The 25,312-nt window shown below is 31.2% G+C and overlaps 2 protein-coding genes, 1 long non-coding RNA gene and 1 pseudogene across 4 annotated transcripts in view; 1 reads left to right on the forward strand and 3 right to left on the reverse strand.

The window, feature by feature from the left end:
* Nucleotides 1–6,762, forward strand: part of LOC108756394 (frizzled-9-like) — a 27,712-nt gene extending 20,950 nt beyond the window's left edge. The window contains exons 3-6 of the mRNA XM_018500154.1: nt 1,158–1,345; nt 1,738–2,022; nt 5,503–5,707; nt 6,055–6,762. Coding sequence (XP_018355656.1) covers nt 1,158–1,345; nt 1,738–2,022; nt 5,503–5,707; nt 6,055–6,617 — 1,241 coding nt within the window. The 3' untranslated portion in view covers nt 6,618–6,762. The remainder of the gene's footprint in view (nt 1–1,157; nt 1,346–1,737; nt 2,023–5,502; nt 5,708–6,054) is intronic.
* Nucleotides 6,763–16,419: 9,657 nt separating this feature from the next.
* LOC108756067 lies at nt 16,420–18,402 on the reverse strand (annotated as a pseudogene).
* Nucleotides 18,403–18,668: 266 nt separating this feature from the next.
* On the reverse strand, nt 18,669–20,926 carry LOC108756073. 2 transcript variants are annotated; one of them, XR_001939808.1, is made up of 2 exons: nt 20,293–20,926; nt 18,669–19,235 (listed from the first exon to the last, which is right to left on the reverse strand). It is a non-coding gene; the product is annotated as an uncharacterized LOC108756073 (long non-coding RNA). The 2 variants fall into 2 exon arrangements; XR_001939809.1 differs by having other exon boundaries at nt 20,289–20,926.
* Nucleotides 20,927–22,836: 1,910 nt separating this feature from the next.
* LOC108756053 overlaps nt 22,837–25,312 on the reverse strand; it is a 4,262-nt gene continuing 1,786 nt past the window's right edge. The window contains exon 3 of the mRNA XM_018499616.1: nt 22,837–24,880. Coding sequence (XP_018355118.1) covers nt 24,754–24,880 — 127 coding nt within the window. The 3' untranslated portion in view covers nt 22,837–24,753. The remainder of the gene's footprint in view (nt 24,881–25,312) is intronic.

Raw genomic sequence — 25,312 nt, forward strand, 5'->3', positions numbered from 1 at the left:
CCATTTACATAAAGAAACACAATTCAAGGACTCTTCATATATATAAATTAAATAACAATAAAAACAAGGGCAAAGTAAGAGTCAATTCTCTCGCATTTCTCTGAAAAAATCATACAGATGAAGGAATAAATTAAAAATACAAAAAAATAATAAAAAAGAAAGAAAATATATTAAAACAACAAGTAACAGTGATAATAAATTAAAAAACATTACAAGTTTCGATTACCGGATTGAGCCCTCTTCAGACATTAACATATAAAAAAAACCGCAGTACAAAAATAATTAATGGAAATGTTCGCATAATCACAATTCGGGTGAGTCTTGATGTAAAACTCGATATTATTCACATACAATTGAACAGTCAAATGTGTTTCGTATCACTTGAAACAGTTCTAGTTAAAAAAGATAAAAAACTTCTTAAAAAAGTGCAACTAAATTAATATACCGAAAATTTAAAACGTAATTCAAACTCACCAAAAAACAAGTGTAAATTATTCAAACAGGCGTGTCCAAGAATGTACAAGAATGAAAAAACCACCAGAATATAGTAAATTAGGTGGAACGCAGATGTGTAAGACGGACATAATGTATCAATTGTTATGTACGCTCGCTAATACGGATCACCACGAACTGAGAGAAGAGACGGACTGTTAGTACCGAAAAGTCAAACTTTACTTATAATAGGAATATAAGCCTTGTGAAGACCTTCAGTGTCAGTTTGTAAATTTAGACTATTTTTCTGCTTCTTGATATTGAGCATCTCAGAAATTAAACGTTTCCTATAGCAAGGCTCTTCGTCTAAAATTTTGACTTTATCCCATTGGAAATCGTGATCATGCTGTCGTCTGTCCTCGGTTATGATACAGAACGGACAGAAGTGTTGTATCTAATGTGATTGCGGTGCTCTGTAATCCTGGTTTTTAATTGTCTGCCTGTCTGTCCAACATATGACGCATCGCAATTATTACACGATATTTTGTAGACAACATTACTCTTCGATGTATGTGAACAAATATCCTTCTGTACTTTAATATATTTAACTATTTTAATACATTTAAATCATGTAATATTAAATATAAATTAATATATGGTTATACTAGTTTTACTAATTATAAATTATATGTTAAACCTCTATTCTTCCTATATTGCATATGTAGGAAATACATTGTGCGTGCAGCCGCCGGACGAAACGTTGGACAACACCAGTTCACCAACACTACCAACCGTTCAGCAACAATGGCCGGTGATGTATGAACGACCACCGCAAATATCTATAAGATTGCAACAGCAGCAACAACATTATCAGTGTCCACCTCATTTTGTGCAGATATCCGAAATGGAAATGGTTAGAATAAGCGAATAAATAAGAGAAAGCAAAAATTGCATAGATAGAAGTATTCAAATTTAAATTATAATTTAATAATTATATAAAAAGTAAAAGTAACAACAGTATAAATTATAAATATTATTTTTCAATATACCCAGATATATAATACAAAATATTAAAAAGATATATTTTTATAGTTTTATACTTTTTATAGTGTTAAAATATTTTAGCTTTAGGCTAATCCAATCTTGAACACTTGTAAAGAACTCTTCATTAAAGGCAAACTTTTTTCGGCCCTCTTTGAAGGCCCGCTTTATTTTATATATATTTAGGCTTTATTTTTTTGTGTTTATCGAATTATAAATTAAATTTAAACGCTTTTTATATATTTTTTTTTTATTATTCTACAGATTTCTTGCGCACCACGTTGTGGTACCGACGCATATTATCGCGCAGAAGACAAAAAATTTGCCGAACGTTGGATGACTGGCTGGGCATGGCTCTGCTTCCTGTCAACGCTCTTCACTCTGTTAACCTTCTGGGTTGAGCCGTCCAGATTTCGTTATCCTGAGAGACCGATAGTCTTTCTGGCGCTCTGCTATAATCTCCTCTCTATGGCTTACATTGTCCGTGCTGTGGTTGGAGCTGATAATCTTAGCTGCGTCAGTCAGATTGATGGGCCGAGTTACATTCCAGTAAGTAAATAGATTATTCCAGTAAATAGTGCAATTCTTTATAATTCATATTTGGTTGTTAATTAAAGAAGACTTGATTAAAAGTATAAACTAACTCCAATTTAAGAGAAGAAATATAATTCCAAATAGTTATTCCAAAATAGATTTTTTTTTAGCAAAAATTGCAAAATTTGCTAGCAGAATATGATCGATTGTAAAACGAGAGAATTTACAATATAATAACTATTTAACTATTTTAATGATATGTTCCATTCAAATAATTACGAAAAGATCCCACACAAAGCACTTTATCCTGAAGATATCCTAAATTGTCCCATGTTGACAAAGCGATCCCACGGATATCCTATCTGGGATATTCAAAGAAAATATCATAAAATATCATAAGATATCCTATTAATATCTTCAGATATCCTACTATATTCAAATTCTTCTATCACATATACTTCTTCAAGAAATGTCCTAAGGATGTTCATAGTACAGCAAAGATTTGCATGGAGAGTGAGAACTAGAGATTAAAAGTAAAGAATGTCATAATTACTTTGGACACACAAACGATACGACGTACCTACTGCTTGCTAATTAAGATATATCTCATATGGAGCTTATTACAAAGATTTTTATTATATTAAATGTTATATTAAGGCTGTATTCGAAAACATTACTCGGATGCCTTCTTGTTTAACATTGAGTGAACAACAAGGACAAAACGATACACGGAGGTACTCGGGTAATGTTTCGAACGCAGTTCCAAGAATATATAAATTACAAAGATGTAACATATATTATTTCAAATTAATCTTTTATTTTATTGTGTAATAATGGGACAATAGCATATATATATTTCTCGCTTTCATAATATAGTATCCTAAAACATTTCTCTTTTATTTTAGATAACGCTCACATATATACACACGCATATATATATTTGTGATATTTCATGGAGTTCCTTGAATATCTCACGGATGTTGTCTAAGACGTCCGTGGGACTTTCCTAGGATAAAGTGTGCTATGTGGAATAGATTTTGTTCAACTTTCATTTGCAATTCGTTATTAGATTATCAACAGACTTTGCCGACACGAGCTTTATATAGACGCAATTGATGCCAATCTACTGCAATATCCTGCTCAAAATTCTATTGGTAAATTATTAGTATACTGCTAAGATTTTGCTTATTGGAATTTGTGGTATTACATACAACACATATTACATCTGCAAGTTTATATTGATTTTAATTTGTTATATCTTTATCTACTATTATTATTTTTAATATTGGTTTTTTATATTAAAGGACAATAGATAAAAATGAGCCGATTTTTGTTCCCAGTAACAATTAAAATAAAATATTTTTTGTGGAATATTTTAGTTGCTTCATCTGATCCTGATTTTGAAAACATTCTAATTTATAGGTAAAGTCTTAAAATTAGCTAGAGTAAAATCATATGAACCTGAATGTTTTTAACGAGAAATTCCAAGGCATTTTATCGACCTCATTCGCAATCTTAACAAACATTCCTACATAAGAATCGATACGCAACGTTTCAACGTTCGATACGAAAAAAGATATGTGGCAGGAATATATTCTCGTATATGTTCTTAAATATTTACGGAGAATATTTCGTAAGACACTAGATGGGAAGAAGAGCTTGCTATTGATGGGAGGAGAATAATCAATCTTTATGATATGCCGATACTGTGTTATTCGCAACATCCGTGAACGACATGAAGAAAATAATACGAAGATTCGAAAGCGAAAGTGAATAAATAGGATCATTACAGGAACAAAGCTAAGCTCATGGTGAATCGAGTTGGTATACTCGAATCCCAACACCATTTAAGACATTGATTTTATCTGGGATCAGTTATAAGTAAAGATGGAAGCTGCATCCCTGAAATTAAACAAACCATCGCCATGACCAAGATATCAGACTTGTTAACATCTGGGTTCTGAAAGAATCGTGGGTTCGGACAAAAATCCGCCTTGGTTACGTTCAGAAACATCACCTCCGAGTGCCTCCGTGTATCGTTTTATCCTTGTTCAATATTAAATAAGGATAAAATGATATACAGGGGCATTCGGGTAACGTTTCCGAACGCAGTCCTTATCCAAGTCATTTTCCATATTTCTCTTATAGAACGGAAGTTTGGACTACCTGAGCAAGAAAGAGACAGCTGAGAATCGATGCGTTCGAAATAAATGTGGTATTGGAGGCGAATACTATAAACATCATAGACCACTAGATGCACTAATATATTTATCCTTTCAGAGGATCCTTTTTATTTCATTCATCCCTGAAATAAAAAGTCAACTGTATACCACTAAGGTATACTGTCCTATTTCGACTACATAGTCCGAAACAACAGTCTGAAAAATTGTTGGCAACGTCGAAGACAAAAGAGCGCGAGGCCAATTCCTAACTAGGGAATATCATAGAACATGTTCCTATCATGGAACATGTTGGAATCAATTCCGATTGAAATTATTCCATTTTCCCTAGAAAACACAATAGAAATCTAGAGAATAATTGAATAATTCCGATCAGAATCCATTCCGACTTGTTCCATGATGGGACTTGCCCTAATGAACAGATCAACTAAAAGATGAAATATCTAAATTTTACATTATGATGAAAATAGCCACTAATAAAAATCGGTGAAGACAATTCATACGCTTCTAAGTGATTACATCAAATGGAGATCAGTCATGAACGACTGATTTGAGAGACAGAAAGAGATACGAACTGTTGTATATATATAAGTGTCTAGTATTATAAATTATTATTATTATTAAGCTTCACGAATATATTAATTCGTGTTTTCCTAATAGTAAAATGTGAAAACATAATCCTATCTCTAATAATTCATGTCCTGCGTAATAAAAAAATAAAAAAATTATTTATATTTGAAAACAGGTATTTTCAATAGGAACTACAATTACTTTAACTTGACTATGACATCTTAGAAACAATGAACATTGTTGTTCATTGTTTGCTAAGCATGTAAGTGAAAATGAAACCTCGAAATTAGGCATAACAACGGCGATCAATAACGCTCCCCAATCATAATCCAGATTCATGTTCCCATTGAGAATGCCTTTGTTTTTAGATATTAATAATTTGTTTACTGTTTTTTAATACATGAATTATTAGAGATGAGAGTATTATCATGGTTTACAAGCAGAAAAACATAGATACATGTGTTCGTGAAGGTCAACAATAATAATTTATGGTACTAGATATTAATAATCTTATATTTTAATTTTTATATTTTCCCGACAAATTAAAATTTTTTAAAGGTATTTTTTTTTAAAGATAGAATCAGAGCAATGCATTAATTCAGCTGCTGCAATAATTCAACAGCTCAAAAAACATACCGCTTTTACTTGCCATTCCAAGAGAAAAATACAGCTCATTCTATCATCCTTTTTTATCTGTCTTTATTTATCTGCTGTAATCTACCTTTATCTATGAAATTATGAATAGGTTCGCGATGCTCTGAAGAGCATTCCTTGTACAATTTGGTGGCTGGTCAGGTATTATCTGGGATTAGCCAGCAATATGTGGTGGGCAGTGCTGTGTGGTTGCTGGCTGCTAAGCGCCAGGAATGAGTGGAGCAGCGAAGCTCTTTATGACATTGCGCCCTATCTTCATGCGGCTGCGTGGATTTTTCCAATATTTTTCACAGGAGGTAACTTTATGCATACATCGCATAGATCTAAAATCTATTCACATTAAATGCCGTGCGGGTCATCGGTAACCGTATACTGACTTATCATACTGACTTATTGTTAGCAGAAGTCACAGAAGACTTTTTTATAGATCTAAGTGACTCTGACTCTAAGATTCAGACATATATAGAAACTAATATGATCTGATCCTTTCACCTGCACATACGCACACACTCCTCTCATTATTACTATTATATATTCTTTTCTTATTGATCCATTTCAGTTATAGGTTTTTTTATTTATAATTATAACTTTTACATTTATGATTTCTCTAGTATGAATCATGAATATGTCTTTCTTCATATAGGAAGTCTATTGTCGCGTAACGTGGTGGCAGACGAATTAACCGGATTGTGCCAGATCTCAGACGAGTCGGCACTGTGGTTAGAAGTGTTGCCGCACGCCATGCTACTATTGTTGGGCTGCGTGTTTGGTAGTGTTGCTGGAAGCGCGCTGGTACGCGTGCGGAGGGCCGTGCGCTGCGCTGGACGCAGCGCAATGAAATTGGAACGCCTGATGACGCGACTAGGTATCTTCGCGCTGTTGTACGCGCTGCCGGCACTGGGTGGTCTTGTCTGTGTGCTGCAGGAAGCCTCGGTAAGGCCGCGATGGCGAAAATTGGCATTGTTGGCCGCGTTGGACTGCCGTGCGGCGCAGAATTGCACCCCAGGTCCGGTATACCGAGCTGCCGGTCTCGAAGTTGCTCTTCTGAGACTCTTTCTGTCTCTCGTGGTCGGCGTCACCTCCGGCATGTGGGTATGGTCCGGCAAGACCTGTCGTGCTTGGAGCAGATTACTCATTGCACCCAACAAATCCGCCAGGATACAAAGCCCTTTTCAAGGCTTCAAGCAGGACGACAATATCGCTTGACGACGCTTAGATCTATTTCATCAATGCGACATTTAAAAAACATTGAAGTTTTAAATCTTGCGAATGTGCTTTAAGTATCTTAGACACTTTCTCAACATTATGCGCGCGCACGTGCATGCATGTGTGTAGGAATGTATGATTTTTGTAAATTATGTATCCCTATTGTAATTGTGATTTTTTTTCCTTAAGGGGATCCTAAAGTCGTCTATATTACCGACTAAATCATATAATTTTTGTATAACAAATACTTTTCTTCTCTTTCACAGATTCGAAAATCCTTTTCCAGGATTAAAATATATGCATTAATACTGTCTGTGAGGTGGAGTTTATACCGAAAACGATCAAAAATTTCGAAATTGATATATTTTTTTAGCAGTTCTTAGTATAACATGGCGTCTCAAGTTGTCAAATCGTGATAACATTTGCTTGATACGAAAGTTTTGCAACCTGTACTTACGAAATAGTAATCCACAGACATGTAGTTGCACGAACAAATAACGTCGAGTTCTTAGAATTAGACTTAGATGCTTTATAGCAACGAATTTGTTATACAAAATTTATGTGCAATTGCGTGTATCATAGATTGCGTAAGATATTGATGTGGTAGTATATAAAGATATGTCGTAAAGTATTTAGTTCCCCTATAATAAGAGTTAAGATAAACCGCCGCCATTAATAGCTAAATACTGTAGAGACTATAGACGAATAGCTAAATACTACTACAGAGACTACAGATGATATACAGAAAATATGACATGTCAAACACATGTAACTGAGTTCAATTAAATGAGCATAGTATGGTTAGAAGTAATATTCTTTAACAAATCTCATGTAAACGTTATATTGCCAGCGCTAGTTAATGACGAAAACATGAAGAATAACCTCAAATACATGATTTTCTGCAATTTGTTTGTAACTCGCGGTTGTGTTGGCTATTGCTCATTTGAAATTAATTGGTTATTACATATAGCGGATTTCAGCAATCAATCAAAAATCATTATCTCGATAGCTAACTCTTATTATAGTATCTCTAGATGCGCTGAAAAAACAGCGACCTCTGATGACTTGTCGGAGTTTGGACTTCACTTTAGGATTCCCTTAAATATCATGAACACACACACACACACACACACACACACACAATATATCGCATCGCGATTTTTATATGTGTATACATTTATTCAACTACGTTTTTGTCGTATTAAAAATCTTTGATAAGTTCAGAGCAGTGAAAGCTGACCAAATAATAAAAAAATATTAATTGTTAGAACACAGTAAATATAAAATTTATTTTTTAATATAATAGCATTGAAAAGTCCCTAATAAAATTTGATTTTCAAAGATAAAAATGTTTCTACGCATGTGAAATAAAAAATTATATCAGTTTTTATTGTGCGTTAGTCGAATCGTTTGCATAACTTGAAAGAATTAAAGAATAAGTATAGAAAATTAATGGCAAGTCGATTTTAAATCGTGTGGCCAAATTTGCCCGATCTACCGCCAAATGCAAGCGCGGCGAAATAAGATCGCCCAGAGAGATGCATTCTTCGTTATTATACACGTTTTTACAAACGATATTGACATTAACGTGTCAACATCGCTAGCGACGGCGCGCCTGACTGGGCGATTTTATATTGTCGCTTGCTTGTATTTGACGGTAGGCCGGGCGAATTTAATTATTTTCATAAATTAATATTTGATTAACCGAAAATTGCAAAATGGTAGAGGACTTTTCGACTCAGTTTAATCCTAATCGCTCTATTTACACAAAAGCGCTCGACAAAAAATTCCGGGACATTTGTATATATGTTAGGATGGAGTCCCATGAAGTTTGTTCATTTGAAATTTACTGCATAACCAATCAGAAGTGATCCGCTGTTGTGATTTCGCGTTTTATTAATTATTGATTGGTTACGCGATTACGCAATACGCCGCAAATACGCTTCATAGGACTTCACCCTTAGTGTAACGTCCGATAGCACATCATTAATTGGCTGATTTAAAATAAAATATTCTCAATAGGCGCAGACTCAATAGTTGAGCGTTCGCTGCTATTGGTATATTCTTCTAGATCTAAAATTCTGATTGAATGAGCTAAAATACATCAATAACAGCGATTCTTAACTGTTAAATCCGCTAAATATACCCATTGGTAAAGAAGTGAAAAATTACTAGGCACCGGCCGATGTGAGTAAATGTTGTCATCTGCGCTAACGGGATCCTCCCTATGTACATATTGTAAAAATAATGCTTGCTTCTAATGTATATTTTAATTCTTAATTATAATTAAAATAGTCGTTAAATTCATTTTCTAATAACAATAAAAGCATATTTCGATGAATATACCAATGAATACAACTTTAATAAACGTCATTTATATGTATATTATTATTTTTTAACTGTTATCAAGTGACGCAGTAGCGGCCAATTATGTACTAAGCAAATACTGCGCCAATCGCAACTTTGGCAATCAGTATAGGCCTAATATCAATTAACAGAATGTCAACAATCCCAAGAAGCACACTCTAGTGGCATAACAGTTATAGAAATATTTATACAACTTTCTTAAAAACTTTGTAACTTCTTTTACAACCGTACTGCAACTTAAAAGTATAGGCAGTAACATTGTTGAAATGTTTATAACAACTAAGTGGAGAACCTATATGACTGATTTCTAACATCTTATTAACTATATTCAAATTTGTAATATATAACTGTATTACAACAAATCGTTAATAATCATAGAATAATGTCTCAATAGCCGTTTTAAAGATCATGTACAGATGTTAATACAACTTTCATCAATAATTATCAAAATTAAATATTTTTTATTAAAAATAATATTTTTCTTCATATTTACATCTTAATATTCATCGCATTTGAGATATACGCCGAACATTTATACGCATATACATATTTATGAAAACGCATGTAGCTTCGACGGGATTTGAACTTAAGATTTGTGGGATGATCTAACACGCTAACCCTAATAATTGCACACATGTCTGGACAGTTTAGAATTCAACTGTTACTCGACTCCTTGATAGCGACCATGTAACTTTTTGATCTCCATTAATTGCGTTTTTTATTTAAGATGATCGAATTTTGCATTACTTTTGTACATTCTATTTTTTTCAGTAACTTTTATCAGCTGCTGCTTTAAGTGCTTCACTCTCTTGTAATAGTTACTACTATATTTAAATACTGTTTTCCTTCTCATTTGATTTATCCAGATATATTTGTAACTGTAATTATTAAATATAAAACTACTAATGAACGCGTACACAGATCAATAGTAATCAATAAAATAATCTCATAAAGTTATATAACATTATATAAAGTTATAATGTTTTATAAATATACACATTATTTCTACGCAACAACGTCCATATTCACAATTGAGTGAGTATTCTGAAAACTAATATTATAATTCAAAAGTTGAGTTAAAATGTATGGAGTCATATAAACGCTTCAAAAATAATGACATTTTATATCGCGAGATAACTAACATAAATGTTGTTTAGATGATACAAAATATTAAAAAGAATATTATATAATAATTAATTTGTACGAAGTCGTATGAATGTTATAAAAATTTCGAATAGTTGTATAATCGACATTAACTATTTTGTCGTATAATTTGCCGATGTGTGTTGTATAAAGGTTTTACGGAATTGTAAGAACTTTCTCATAACTTTGTGCTCCTTGGGATTAGCAATTATAGATTGGCTAAGTTAGTACCTTATATTATGAGCATAGTTTTGCATACTATTTTTATATTGTATTTGATTTTTACGTTATTGACGATCATTCACTTAAAACAGTTCTCGTCCGAAGCTTTCAATTACATCTTTAACAAGATTTGCGAGCGAATTGCACTTACAATTAGTGAGAGCGTTTTTGCAACGTTTCAAGTTGTCATATTTTTAATTTTATGTTTAACTGGCGTTTTGTTACATTTACACTATACTGGTTTTAATAATTATGGATAATTGAATTTGTTGAACATTGAAAATGAACCAATAAAGGGAAACGTTTGTTATTATATGTTATACAAGTTTTATTGGTTTAATAATTTAGCACTAACACTTACATAGTTCTGACTCATAACTCCTCGTTTTATTTTTAGTTATTCTAATTGAGTCGTGTATTACTATTAACTTAATTTTAAATATTTTTTCTGTACTGTTTAAAGATTTTGTTTTAGTAAGAAAGATAATCATAGCTCAAAGCGATAACATGCGCGACTCGTGCGAAGCTATTGTCGCTTGTAGTAAACATTTCATACACCTAGCAATTATGATCGATTATTAGGCCGTTTCTCATCGCGCGTTCAATTTGGCATGGTAAGCCGGGTTTATTCAGCAATTTTTAGTTATTAATTTTTTATTAACTATTGCGAAAATTATAAAATACCTATTTATCGAAGAAAAAAAAAATATATATATATATACACATACACCAAAAAAATGTATTTAAAATTGAATAAGTATAAGGTAAAGTATTGAATTAGTATAAGGAACGTACTATAGTATACGTGATTAATATACTATAGCATACCTTACCTTAATTTTCTGTATATATTTTCAAAAATAGGGATCCAAGACTGAAGTCAACTCACATCAGTTTAATCCGTAAGGATTTTTTTATAAATTATGTTATAATGAATAATTTTTATATACATTAGCATGTACATTTTAATCGTGGAAAAAGAATTTTTATTTTGTGCAACTACTACGAAGAAATTGAACAGAAACATCAAAACCATTAATTTTGAAGGCAATACAGCGTCCACTTATTAATAGTATGCAATCCTTAATATAAATTTATTATGAATTGAGAGAGAGAGAGAGAGAGAGAGAGAGAGAGAGAGAGAGAGAGAGAACATTCAAACCTTTTATAATTGTAATGTTCATTAAAAGAGTATTTTTAATAAATATGTCATGTTTTCTTGAGAACTCTCCCTAATTGTAAAAAGTATATTTATTTAACTGTTCAAAAAGTATTATATTTTAAATTTGCGTGACATTTTGTATAACAAATTTATATATGAAATATCTAAATACGAGTATAAAGCTTAATTTTTATAATAATGTTAAATTTACTTATTGTTTTATATATATATATATATATATATATATGTGTCTAATATATATATATATATATATATATATATATGTGTGTCTAATATATATATATATACTTCAAATTTTTTATTTAATTTACAAAGGTTAAATAATAAAGAGCATACAGCCACAACTAAGGATGTAAATAAGTTATACAATATATATATAATATATTATATATATATATATTATATATATATATATATACATATATATATATATATGCATGTATGGATATGGTCGTTTACAGGTCAAAGTGATTAATTTTACTTTTAGAATCTTAAAATTTTAGAGCCAAAGTAACAATCAAGTTGGCATTAAAATTTTTTTAAATTCAAAAAATGGAATTACATACTTTGACCTGTAAATGGCTAATTGTATAATACATGTACATAATACATTTTGAACGCGTATTTGCAATATTAAGAATACGTATCAAATACATAATTTACGTATTTAATATGGAAAAAATATAGTCATATGTATTTGGTAATGTAAATTATATTAAATATGTATCTGATACATGATTTATACGTATTGTTACGAATCTACTGTATAGCTATAACATCACAAATTTTATGTATCTGATATGTAAGTAAAAAATTACATATTATTATCTACAGGCGGACATTCATCAGTATTAAACATGTATCTGATATATAATTCATACGTATTGCTATGTCTGCTATACAGCAACATTTCAAATTTCATGTATCTGCTACGTATTTAAAATCTAAAATGCTGTGCGAGTAGTTTGCACTAACAAATAACGTCGAGTTTTTAGAATTAGACTTAGACGCTTTATCGTAACAATATTGTTATACAAAAACAATAATAAATTGTTATACAAAAATTGTCAGAACATGCGACTGCATGTATCATAGGTTGCGTAAGATATTGACGTGATAATATATAAAGATATAAGATCGATGCACTGGAAAAACAACGATCTCTGGTGACTTCGTCGGAGTTCGGGCTTTATTTTAGGATTCTCTTAAAAGGAATCTAGTCTAGAGGTCAAAATTTTTGTATTTTTTAACCATTTTTTTCATAAGGAAAGGAAAGAGATATCAAAAGTTTTTTGCATTATTTTTTATATTTTAACATACAAAAAAAATTTTTATTTTTAGAAATGTAGAAAATTGCAGCTGTAGCTTACGGATGGAATTCGAGAAAAAATAAAATTTTACTGTATGATAATGATTTTAGTTAACTATAATATTTTGCAACTTACATTTAATCAGCGATTTCTGACCTATAAGTAAATTTCTCCTCCTGTTCAAAGAACAAATTTTGTTGCATTTGAGCCTTTCTTCTTTCGATTCTTGCTTGTTTTGCACATAATACCGTTGAGCTCACTTAATTTTCGACCGATGTAAAATCCGGTTCAACAAGTCAAATTGCTTTAACATTTTGAATATTGCAAAATCCTTTTACAGCCATATTCTACACATTTTAGAGATGCAAAAAGTGTAAAAAAAATCGATTTTTTTAACCCTTTAAAATAAAACCTGCCCTTAAGGTAACAAAAGGCGCTATGAGAGTAAAAAAAAACTATTGTACCAAATGGCAAATTATCAAACCCAAATAATATTATCCTTATTGCACCAAATTAAAAAAGTAAAGCCCAAGTGATACTATTTTTATTGTTTATTTTTCAATGTTCACAACACACAGCTCGCGGCCCGTCAATGTATTTTTTTCGGCCTGCCAATTGATTGAAAATAAAAATATATTTTTTATTTGATGCAAACTGCTAAAATAATATTATGCGATTTGCAAGTCTTAGTCATTTCGGAAATAATATAATGTTCATATTTATTTCGGTATTATTTTTTAAATATTACATACAAGCCTTATTGAGTAGATTTCAAGCATTTATTCAAAATTCTGGCTATATTTGAAAATATTTCTCGAATGTCTTTGTGTATCATTTTATGCTTGTTCGCCGAATGTTAAAATAATATTCGAATAGTGTTTCTGAACGTAGATCTCGAAAAATATTCGAGAAACGCATGCATTGTTTCTCGATTTTAACAAATGCACTGCACGCTCGCAGTGCCTAATTAAGCAGATGCGAACATTCGCTCACAGTGTGCTGTATTTATTGGGCACGAACATATGTTTATAACTTAATATGTTTATAATTTCGAAAGAAATTTTGAAAATATTAAATTTCAGGATGGCTGGAAGTTCCTGTTCTAAGAAATGGAAGATTCATAAGAGATGACTATTTAAAATAAGTGGACAGATTTATTCTTTTTTGTTCAAGTTAAAGATAAATCAATCAGCTTGATTTGTAATGAATCTATTTGTCATAAAAAAAATATAACATATAGAGTACTTACATCACATATGTCATTGAACGCAATATATATAATGTAATGCATTTTTACAGTATTATATGATATCATAATAAGCATAAATGATTTTCGGCATAAATTAAGACTTAGTAAGATAAATTTACAATTTAGATAAACAGATAACAAATATCGATTTCGATGCACTAATCTTAATTGTCTGATTCGTACAAAACATCGCAAGACTGCTAGTTGAATAATTATTGAATATCGAATTGTCAAAGAGTGATTATATAGCTTAGGAAAAGCGTATTGTTATGTTTATTGCAATCTTACAATTAGATTCGAATCTCTGCGTTTTCGACAATTATAAAATTGTAAAACGATTGTAATCGATGATAAAGTAAATGTGAAACACGACATGACATGACATGTAAAAATTGTCATTAAAAAAAAAAAAAATTTATTTTTTCCATGAATTCTTAAACATTGTCGGTATTAAAATATTTACAATGCGTAGCACATATTTTGTTAGCATATTATCTATATATATATAGTATATATTATTTGATGCCTGTTGCCATGACAATGTTGTAAAGATGCTATTGACTGCAGATAGCATGCAAATGAGAAGTTTTTCCAAGTTGCCGTTAATTTGCTGACAATACACTGTTATTCGCTGATAACAAATTGAAAACACAAACTGTCGAGGAAATTGATGCTGATATATTGCCATCCATTTGCCATCGTAAGAATTCGAATTTCACTGAATTCAACGCGACAAACGTGTTGTCTCATCTTGTCCTGAGTTTGTCGAAATTGGTTGCTGTAACATGCCAGCAAACTTACTGCACTTAGCTATCAGGATATTTTATGATTCATTAAATTTTATAAAATATTAATCAATTATGCATATATTATTATTAAAATTTGTACTTAATTGTATAAATAAACTTTTCGTCAAAATAGCATTACAAAATATTTCAATAAAAAATTTTTTATCAAAAATTCTATAATGCTGATACTCCAAGTCCTAAGGTGTTAAAGACTCCAATGATGTAAAAAATTCCAAATATAATATACAAAGTCTAGATTTCACAACACTTCAAAGTCTCCCAATATTTGCGAAAATCCAGGTTCCGCAAAGTGAAACTCCAGATCCATGACGTCAAAACTCCAATTGTATGACTCCAAGTCTTACAATATCGGATTTATAATATCAAGTTAATGTCAAATTAGAAATGTCATGCAGTTGTAAAATTCACGTTAAACTTTCAAGTTATATATAATATTTACCTTTGCAATAATATTAAGGATTCAAATCCAGTAATCTTTAAAATTTATATCTTATAACGTTGAAAGTCTAAACTTGCTAGTTTGAACTTATTGTAAGTTCCACAAAAGGTTCATTATCAAACTCAACAATATTGACAATACTAATTCTATAATAATACAAGTCTAAAGTCTAAATTTCACAATATTGAAGCTTGTAGAAATCGCGTTAAAATTCAAAATAAAATTTGATTCTAATAGCAAATTTAATATCCACGAAATTAATGTCAATGTCAAGGATTCTGATTTTATCAAAACTTTATAGAATGTTAAAATTCTTATGATTTCTATTTGAATATCATGACATTCTATTTTGCAACAAAGCGATATAGCTTCGTCACATCTTTTACAATAATACAATTTTTGACAAAGCCAAATAACCTTTTTTTTGTAAATTCTTCTACAATATATGTATATTCAAAATAATTATCTTCTCCAAAACTCACGTTGATTCTTATCTATAACGTAGTTTTGCACTTTCTTGTACGCTAATAAAGTCTTATCACGAGTCTTTTATTTCAAAAGTGTAGTTTTATAAAAAAGAAAGGACAAAGATCAAATGACTCATACATGACATAATAAGTGCGTTCGGGTAGACTCTATTAGCACTATTTGCCGTCATTCTATTTTCATCATTCATTAGACGTAAAACAAGGATAGAATGATACAAATAATAATAATAATAATACTAATAATACTAATAACATCTCCCTGAATATACCCAATAAGTATATTATATGACATATATGTATAACAGTTTCATAATAATTGTTTTATGATCAATTCAGCAATAATCTTTTTTGTAATAAAATTCTGAGATGACTTTGTGTTTATAACGTAGTTCCATAACAATCCCCACCCGCAATGAAATCGAACAATATTGATTCTTCTGCAACAAAGTCGTACAATAATCCTCTTCTGCGATGAAATTCTGCGATGATTCTCTTTTGAGATGGAATTTCATAATAATTCTCCTTCGATAGTCATGAAGATTCTCTCTACGATGATCTTCCACGATGGAAACTCCATGATAGCCTTCTTGTACGACAGAGTTCCGTAATGATTCGAGTGGCACTGATTGGGCATGGTTTGATTGGACACGAGCCACTCATAGCATTTAAGACTAAAAAGCTCCAGCATCCAGCCTCTATGATTGAATGTGCAATCGAAACATGATTAATCAGGATCCTTTAGATGATTCTCTTCTGTGACAAAATCTAATGATGATCCTCTTCTGTAATAAAATCTCATAATTTTTTCTGCAATAAAGTTTCGTGGTGATCCTCTTCTGCAACAATCCCATGATGTGATCGTCTTCTGGTTTAAGGTCCCATGATGATCTGCGATAAAATCCCGCGATGATTCTTTTGTGATGAAGTTCTGTAATGACCTTTCACAATGATTCTCTTTTGCAATGAAATTTTACGATGATCTTGTATGATGAAATCTCATGATAATCATCTTCTGCGACATAATCCCGTGATGTGATCCTCTTCTGCGACATAATCCCGTGATGTGATCCTCTTCTGCATCAAGGTCCCACGATGATCTTCTGTGATGAAATCTGGTGATCCTTTTTGTGATGATTTTTTACGATGGTCCTCTTCTGCAATAGAATTCTATGATGATCTTGTATGACGAAATTCGGTGATGATCCTCTTCTGCGACAGAATCCCATGATGTGATCGTCTTCTGGTTTAAGGTCCCATGATGATCTGCGATAAAATCCCGCGATGATTCTTTTGTGATGAAGTTCTGTAATGACCTTTCACAATGATTCTCTTTTGCAATGAAATTTTACGATGATCTTGTATGATGAAATCTCATGATAATCATCTTCTGCGACATAATCCCGTGATGTGATCCTCTTCTGCGACATAATCCCGTGATGTGATCCTCTTCTGCATCAAGGTCCCACGATGATCTTCTGTGATGAAATCTGGTGATCCTTTTTGTGATGATTTTTTACGATGGTCCTCTTCTGCAATGGAATTCTACGATAATCTTGTATAACGAAATCCCGTGATGATCCTCTTCTGCGACAGAATCCCGTAATGTGATGCTGTTCTGCGTCCAGATCCCACGATGATCTGCGATAAAATCCCGTGATGATTCTTTTTGTGATAAAGATCTGTGATCTTTTGCAATGGAATTCTATGATCTTGTATAACGAAATTCCATGATGATCCTCTTCTGCGACAGAATCTCATGATGTGATCCTCTTCTGCATGAAGGTCTCACGATGATCTTCCGCAATGAAATCCCGCGATAATCCTTTTTCTGATAAAGTTCTGTGATGATCTTTCACGATGATTCTCTTCTGCGACAGAATCCCGTGATGTAATCCTCTTCTGCATCAATGTTTCACGATGATCTTCTGCGATAAAATTCCATAATGATCCTTTTTGTGATCTTTCTATAATGGAATTCTATAATGATCTCGTATAACGAAATTCCGTGATGATCCTCTTCTGCGACAGAATCCCGTGATGTAATCCTCTTCTGCATCAAGGTCCTACGATGATCTTCTGCGATAAAATTCCATAATGATCCTTTTTGTGATCTTTCTATAATGGAATTCTATAATGATCTCGTATAACGAAATTCCGTGATGATCCTCTTCTGCGACAGAATCCCGTGATGTAATCCTCTTCTGCATCAAGGTCCTACGATGATCTTCTGCGATAAAATTCCATAATGATCCTTTTTGTGATCTTTCTATAATGGAATTCTATAATGATCTCGTATAACGAAATTCCGTGATGATCCTCTTCTGCGACAGAATCCCGTGATGTAATCCTCTTCTGCATCAAGGTCCTACGATGATCTTCTGCGATAAAATTCCATAATGATCCTTTTTGTGATCTTTCTATAATGGAATTCTATAATGATCTCGTATAACGAAATTCCGTGATGATCCTCTTCTGCGACAGAATCCCATGTGATCCTCTTCTACACGAAGGTCCCACGATGATCTTCCGCGATGATCTTTTTTGTGATAAAGTTTTGTGATGATCTTTCACGATGATCCTCTTCTGCGACAGAATCCCGTGATGTAATCCTCTTCTGCATCAAGGTCCTACGATGATCTTCTGCGATGAAATTACGTGATGATTCTTTTTGTACAATAATAAAGGTCTATGATCTTCTGTAATGGAATTCTATGATGATCTTGTATAATGAAATTCTGTGATGATCCTCTTCTGCGACAGAATGTCCCACGATGTCATCCTCTTCTGCATGAAGGTCCCACGACAATCTTTCGCGATGAAATCCCGTAATAATCCTTTTTCTGATAAAGTTCTATAATGATCTTTCACGATGGTTCTCTTTTGCAATGGAATTCTATGATCTTGTATGACGAAATTTCGTTATATGATCCTCTTCTGCATCAAGATCCCACGATCTTCCGCGATGAAATCCCGCAATAATCCTTTTTCTGATAAAGTTCTGTGATCTTCCACTATGGTCCTCTTCTGCAATGGAATTCTACGATGATTTTGTATGACGAAATCCCGTGATAATCCTCTTCTGCAATGAAATCTTGCAATGACCCTTTTTTTCGTCACGCGATTATATTTTTAAATATAACAATAAAATTCCATGATAATTTTGTGATGCAGTTAATCTATGACTTCGCGATGATGATTAATTATATCGTCCTGAAAATCTTAGTATTACTAATTTATTCAAAAAATCAACTCAGCGATGACAACTTTTTTATGATAAAATGATGCGATGCTTCTCCTTAAAAGAAAATAAAATTCTACGAGATTTTCTGGAAAAAAATTTCAAAGGTTTCGATTTTCTGTTAAAGTGTTACGATTATCTTCTACGATAAAGAGAGTCCTGTGATGATCCTACAATTTTATATGATTTACTTCCATATTATATAAGATTTTCTTTCAGTATTTAATATTTATTTAATAATGTAATGTGCGATTTTTCACGTATATATAGCATTTAATAAAATAAATCAATTCGATAAAATAAATAAAAAGTAAAAAACAATTTTTTGTTTATTAAAATTTATTAGAACTTAAAAAAAAATTCAAATTTTTTTCAAAGCGTATATTTAAATATAATCCTGGAAATTTTCAGTATTAACAATTTGTTAAAAAAAAATAAAATAAAATAAAATAAAAGTATAATCAAATACCAATTTTTTTGTTCCTAACATTAAAATAAAAAAAAAGAAAAGATTACGATATATTTTTAGCAATATATATAAATCTTAAAACTAAAATTTTTATAAATACGTAAAAATATTAAGATTAAAGTGTCAAAAAACTAATTACTTACAAGATATTTTATATTTTATTCTAGCACATATTAACATGAAATATTATATTAAATGTCTCATAAACAAATAATTTTTTTATAATCATACCTTAATAAAAACTCTTATCTTAACAAAGTAATGAAATGAATATGATAGTTTACGATACCGATAACTACTATTGCGGATTGATAGCTTGACGACTGTGAAGATGAGGAACACATACATTATAAGTTTTTATTGCGATATTATATAATAGTGAGGAATTTTGAAACGATGTTCATGTTCTTATGCAGTTCTTATTAAGTTACTATTTGTTTTCATAGAATTTAAATTTTACAATATTAACATTGAAAACGATCTTGTGTGAATTAGAAACGTTTGCTTGCGTATAGATTATATATAATTATTTTTTGGCTTGTAGCTTTTTTGTATTTTAATTTTTAATTATTTGAGCTGTTCTTTATATTTTTAACTATATATTGTTATGTTTCGTCTTTGTGTATATCTTTATTGTAATATTACTGAAACAATAAAAACTTGTGTATTTGATTATTCTTGTATTAATTTTTTTAACAAATTATCAGTATGCTAATAGAATTTCCAGGACTGTATAACTATGTATAAATAAAACTTACTTTTTTTAGAAAGAAGGATATGCCATTTTTCTAGAATCTGCATATTTCGCACCAGCGCTGTTGAAAAAACTGACTTCTTACAATTCCTATGACAATATTCTATTTTGCATTGGACATCCACGATGGTCCTCTTTTGCGACGAAATCCTAGTTGACTAAGAATGACTGATTTAACAAACGGTAAGTCACATATAGCGCAAGTCTCGTATGTCTAGAGACGAAGTCTTTAAGATTTTGTAGCCAACGGCAAGAGAAATTGAGCACCAAATTGGTACGTTTGCGCAGTCGAGCAAGTATTTGGAGACCAGCATCGAATTCGAAGGTCGACAGCAGATCATTTCACGGTTGAATACTTTTGTACCTCTCTAAAACACTCGGTTAATAGGAAAAATTTTAAAGAAATGGATAACTCACGTCCAAGATTCTTTGGTCAATAACAATAAAATCTCAAGCAAGAGAGGAAACGGAATCCAGCTTCTTCAAGCCAAAAAAAGTAGAAGACTGTTTATGACGACACTGAGGAACAGAGGACCATTTTATACACAAGCATTACTTTCTTCTAAAATTCTTAAGGCTTTTGAGTAATACCATAGATGACTTACTCAGGAGCCGTAAATATATATTTATAAAAAATATAGAAATACGTAAAAATATTAAGATTAAAGTGTTAAAAAACTAATTATTTACATTTTATATTTTATTCTAGCACATATTAACATGAAATATTCATAACAGAAAAAAGAAAAACAAATATATTTTATTAAAGATATGTTAAAATATGAGTTCAGATTTATCAAATGCTAAAGATAACAAACATACTATAGCAAAATAAAATTGAAATCGATTTGAATTTTGATTTATCTAGTTAATGACTTGATTAATTCAACAAATCCAATTTAAAAACGTATATTTAAAAAATCGATATAAAATTAATTTTCACTTAAAATTTTTAATTATTTTCGTAAATGTTAAATCCCAGCTAACGCTAAATATTCTTGAAATATTCATAAAAGGTTCCTATCTCAGAAAAACATTAATTAATAAAACATTAATTTCTCAACGTTCAATAATTAAACGATAAAAAAAGCATAACACATTTTTTTTTAAACCGTTACCTGGCAAATTCAGCAGTTGCTGCTTACCTTTATCACTGGTCCGTATATCTTTCTTAATAAATTAGTATATTTTACCGAGTCACATGCTATTATCTTTCTTTTAATTATATCATTAATTATTTCATCTTCTTTCCAATTAATTCTATTAAAATTCTATTAAAGCTCGAAATCCTTATTCATTATTTCAGTCTGTAATATTAGATTGTGTGTGTGAACGAATCCATATAATTTATACCAAACTTCGTAATTTTTATCCGCTTCGAGAAAATTGTATTTTTCAATTTTGCTCTCTTTGTCGCAGAACCTAAAGTTATCTCTTTACGAGATCAAATCCTTGTTAAAAATACATTTTAGCGGTACAACTTGTTAAGAACTTTCCACTGAATTGAACTTTAATATTTTGCATCATTTCCTCTTTCGAACTAGTATATCAATTTTCATATATTTCCTGTTCCCATAGAAACATGATTCCCATAGAAACATATCACATTATATCGTGCCTTAAATGATTGAACCATCCTACTCATTCCATGATTAGAACACATTTTATGTATAACGTCGTGATTCAAATGACAGGCGCTTTCTGTGAAAAAACAAAGTAGTATTTGATCTTTCCCTCCCTACTATTTCTAGTATTTTGTCATCCTCACTATACCTCCCATAGATAATCTAACTAAAAGATGAAAAGATCTATTAGAAACCTATATATTGACAATTGTAATGAATTATTTGTGTAATATTGTATAAAATATTATATACTTCTCTCTCTCTCTCTCTCCCCCCTCTCTTTTTAAAAACTTTTAAAATCAATGTCTTCTAAAAACAATGCGTCTTTTTCTCTTTTCAAGTTAAGAAATGTCAGATTTATTATTACTTAGATGGATTTTTCATAAAGTATCTCTAACTTTTTTTGATATAAGGTAGTTCCATAATAGATAAATTGTTGCGATTTCTACAAAATAAAAATTTTGAACCTATACGCAAATTGCAATAAAATAATTCCATTATAATTAAATAATTCTATTAAATTAATGATGAAAACAAAGTGATTTGAAAAGCATTATCTAAAACTCTTTGGCTTTTTAGACTTTTAAATATTTATAGATCCTTGAATGATGATCCTTCAAATTCTAAAATTGTTAAACTACTGAAGTGTTATCTTTAGCCTTTCGAGATTTGCAAATTCATACGGTCCGTATGTTCGGCGCGTCCTTGCAGAAGTCTCGTGCACACTTGCTTTGTACGGATTCAGATGAAATTACATCTTGTCAAACTAATCGAAAGACATCAGCAGAATATTATCATATCATATGTGATCGACAATTATATATCTGGTAATCTTGTGTCATCTTGAAATATCCTCCAAGTACATTTTTCTTCATTACCATTATACAAAGCAGCATCTTCCTATGACTCATAAAAACATTGTTTTTCCCCTACCCCTCCTTCCCCCCGTCTATATTTACATTCATAAGGCACAAAGTACAAGGATCAAAGATCAATAATGATCTTCAGTCTCTTGTTACCTTTATCGTTTTCATACAAATCCAGTAGTATCTCCTGATGATCACCAATTGTATCGTCGACAGGTTGTCGAATTAGGACTGTGCAGATAATGACGGTCGGGGACATTTATCTAATCTATGAAAGGTTTAGATCTAGTTCTTTCGTTCTGCAGCCTGCTATGTAAAACAAAAAGAATCGAACAAAGCAAAATGCAATATGTAAATTATATTACGAATATGATATAGGAATTATACGATATAAGGAACGATAACTAGTTACGCTCCAACAGATTTACTCTCATTAAATCTTCACGATATAGTCACGATCAATAGATTGCATTTTATATTTTGGTATGCCAATCTCGGGACACTTGAACCACAGTTCTTCACAGTCGGACGAATAGGATGAGAAATCTTCCAAACACACGCAGCTGTCTGTCAATCAAAAAGGTTTGTCTCATTTGCACCTCCCCCTTCCCCTCCCCCTTCCTATCTTATATCTCTTTATTTATCTCCACAAAAAACATTCCAATATAAAATTATTCCTGGTAGCAAAACTACGTCATTTCGTTATCATTTTGACGTCAAAATGATGACAAAATGGCATCAGCTTGCTACCAGAGATATTATTGAGAAAAAAGTTCAAATCATACTTTGTTATCATGTAAATATAAAACTTAATTATTAAAATGAGAGTACTAAACTAAGATAATTTACCATGTAACACACCTTAAATTACCAGATAAACAATTTGATCAAAAATTCCAATATATAGATATAAATTTTACTTAGCCAGGTTTTACCGTAATAGAAAATTCCTTTCAATTGGTGTTGATTTACCACTCTTGCTATTTGTGTTGTGTTGTTTGTGCCGTTTTAAATAAAAATATTTTTTCATTGTGCTCTTATTTTATGTATGATTTTTTTCTTCGTGTACACCTCGATTCATTGCTGGTACAGACTTAAATCCTTAAACTGGTCGGCTAAGATTGGGATTTCGATGAAGATATAAAGATTCTTTTTCAATTTTCTAAACATTGACTTTGAAAGCTTTGGCTAGTAAAGATTCCCAGATGTATACATGGATTCCTCCTAGTTCCAGGATAGTCAGTCTCCAAATTCTTAGATCTTCGGATCTTCAAATTTTTTACAATTGACATAAATTATGTTTGCAAAAAGATATTAAGATGCAAGATGACTAATAGAAATGAAATAAAATTCAGTTCCTACTTCAATTGAAACCAACGTTACCAAATGGAAAAACCTAACATTTCCGCCCACTTCTTACACATAATATATAATCCTTGCGCATAAACTCTTTTTACATAGACAATTTTTCCTTCACTTGCTAAGTTACCGGTATATATTCTTCAAATATCTCTCATACTTTCTGAACATCTAAAACATACACGTTAACGTCCTATCCTGGTCTCGGCATGGCCGAAGGTTGTGCAGATCTATGAACACATTATTAGGGCAACGCAGAACAAGCATAACATGGAAACTTTACAAACAGGAAAAACTTCCGATAATTCTAATAGGTTATTCGCATGCCGAATTACCTTACTTGAAGTATACCTGTGACCTTAAGATAACGGTTCTCTTCATCATTAGCCTATGTTATTCAACGAAAATGAACTTTTTCTGGATCTGGGGAAACGATCGATCGGGGGAATGGAAGTTCATTGCATGAAACTTCATTTCTCATCGTTGTAGTCATCATCACGCAGACGAGCTCGGTATCATGACGATTCGTGCAAAAGATAATTTGTGCGCCAAGTCAACCAGCCTCTAGAAACACAAATTTTTTCCTTCCCACTCACTCAAGACAGATATACTCCCTTAGGGTTCTTTTTTTTTCGCTTGCTGCAATCTTATAGGTTTCCTAAGCCAACGATAACGACATCGTCCATATATTGACAGCTTCATTCGCGATAAGGTGAATTTTCTATGATGTCTATGTGCCAGACTGAAAAGAATTGATGGTATTAATAAGATAGTGAATAGAAAAGTTGAAAAAGAATAGTTCTACATTGTTACTTGCAAAAATGTATTTATTTATCTTACACTCCTCTCAGTACTCCTCACTTCATCTTCTTATCTAATTTGTATCACAGTTTTACTTACAAATGTATTTCATATAAAATTAAAAGTATCACAATGGCTTACAATAATCGAGATCCTTTGTCTTCGTTTACCTTGATCCTAAACAGTATAAAGCATATTAGAAATATGTGAGAAAAAAATTTATCAATATCGAGCCTTGGTAGGTTACACTTGATACATAAAATTTTAGTATTAATTCACAATTTAATAAACATAAAAAATGCATAATTTTCAAAAATTTGATTAATCTTTCGATGGCACTCTATGTTTTTATATATATATATATATATATATA

Source organism: Trachymyrmex septentrionalis, unplaced genomic scaffold, assembly GCF_001594115.1.
Source record: "Trachymyrmex septentrionalis isolate Tsep2-gDNA-1 unplaced genomic scaffold, Tsep1.0 scaffold126, whole genome shotgun sequence".
Classification (NCBI taxonomy): Eukaryota; Metazoa; Arthropoda; class Insecta; order Hymenoptera; family Formicidae; genus Trachymyrmex; species Trachymyrmex septentrionalis.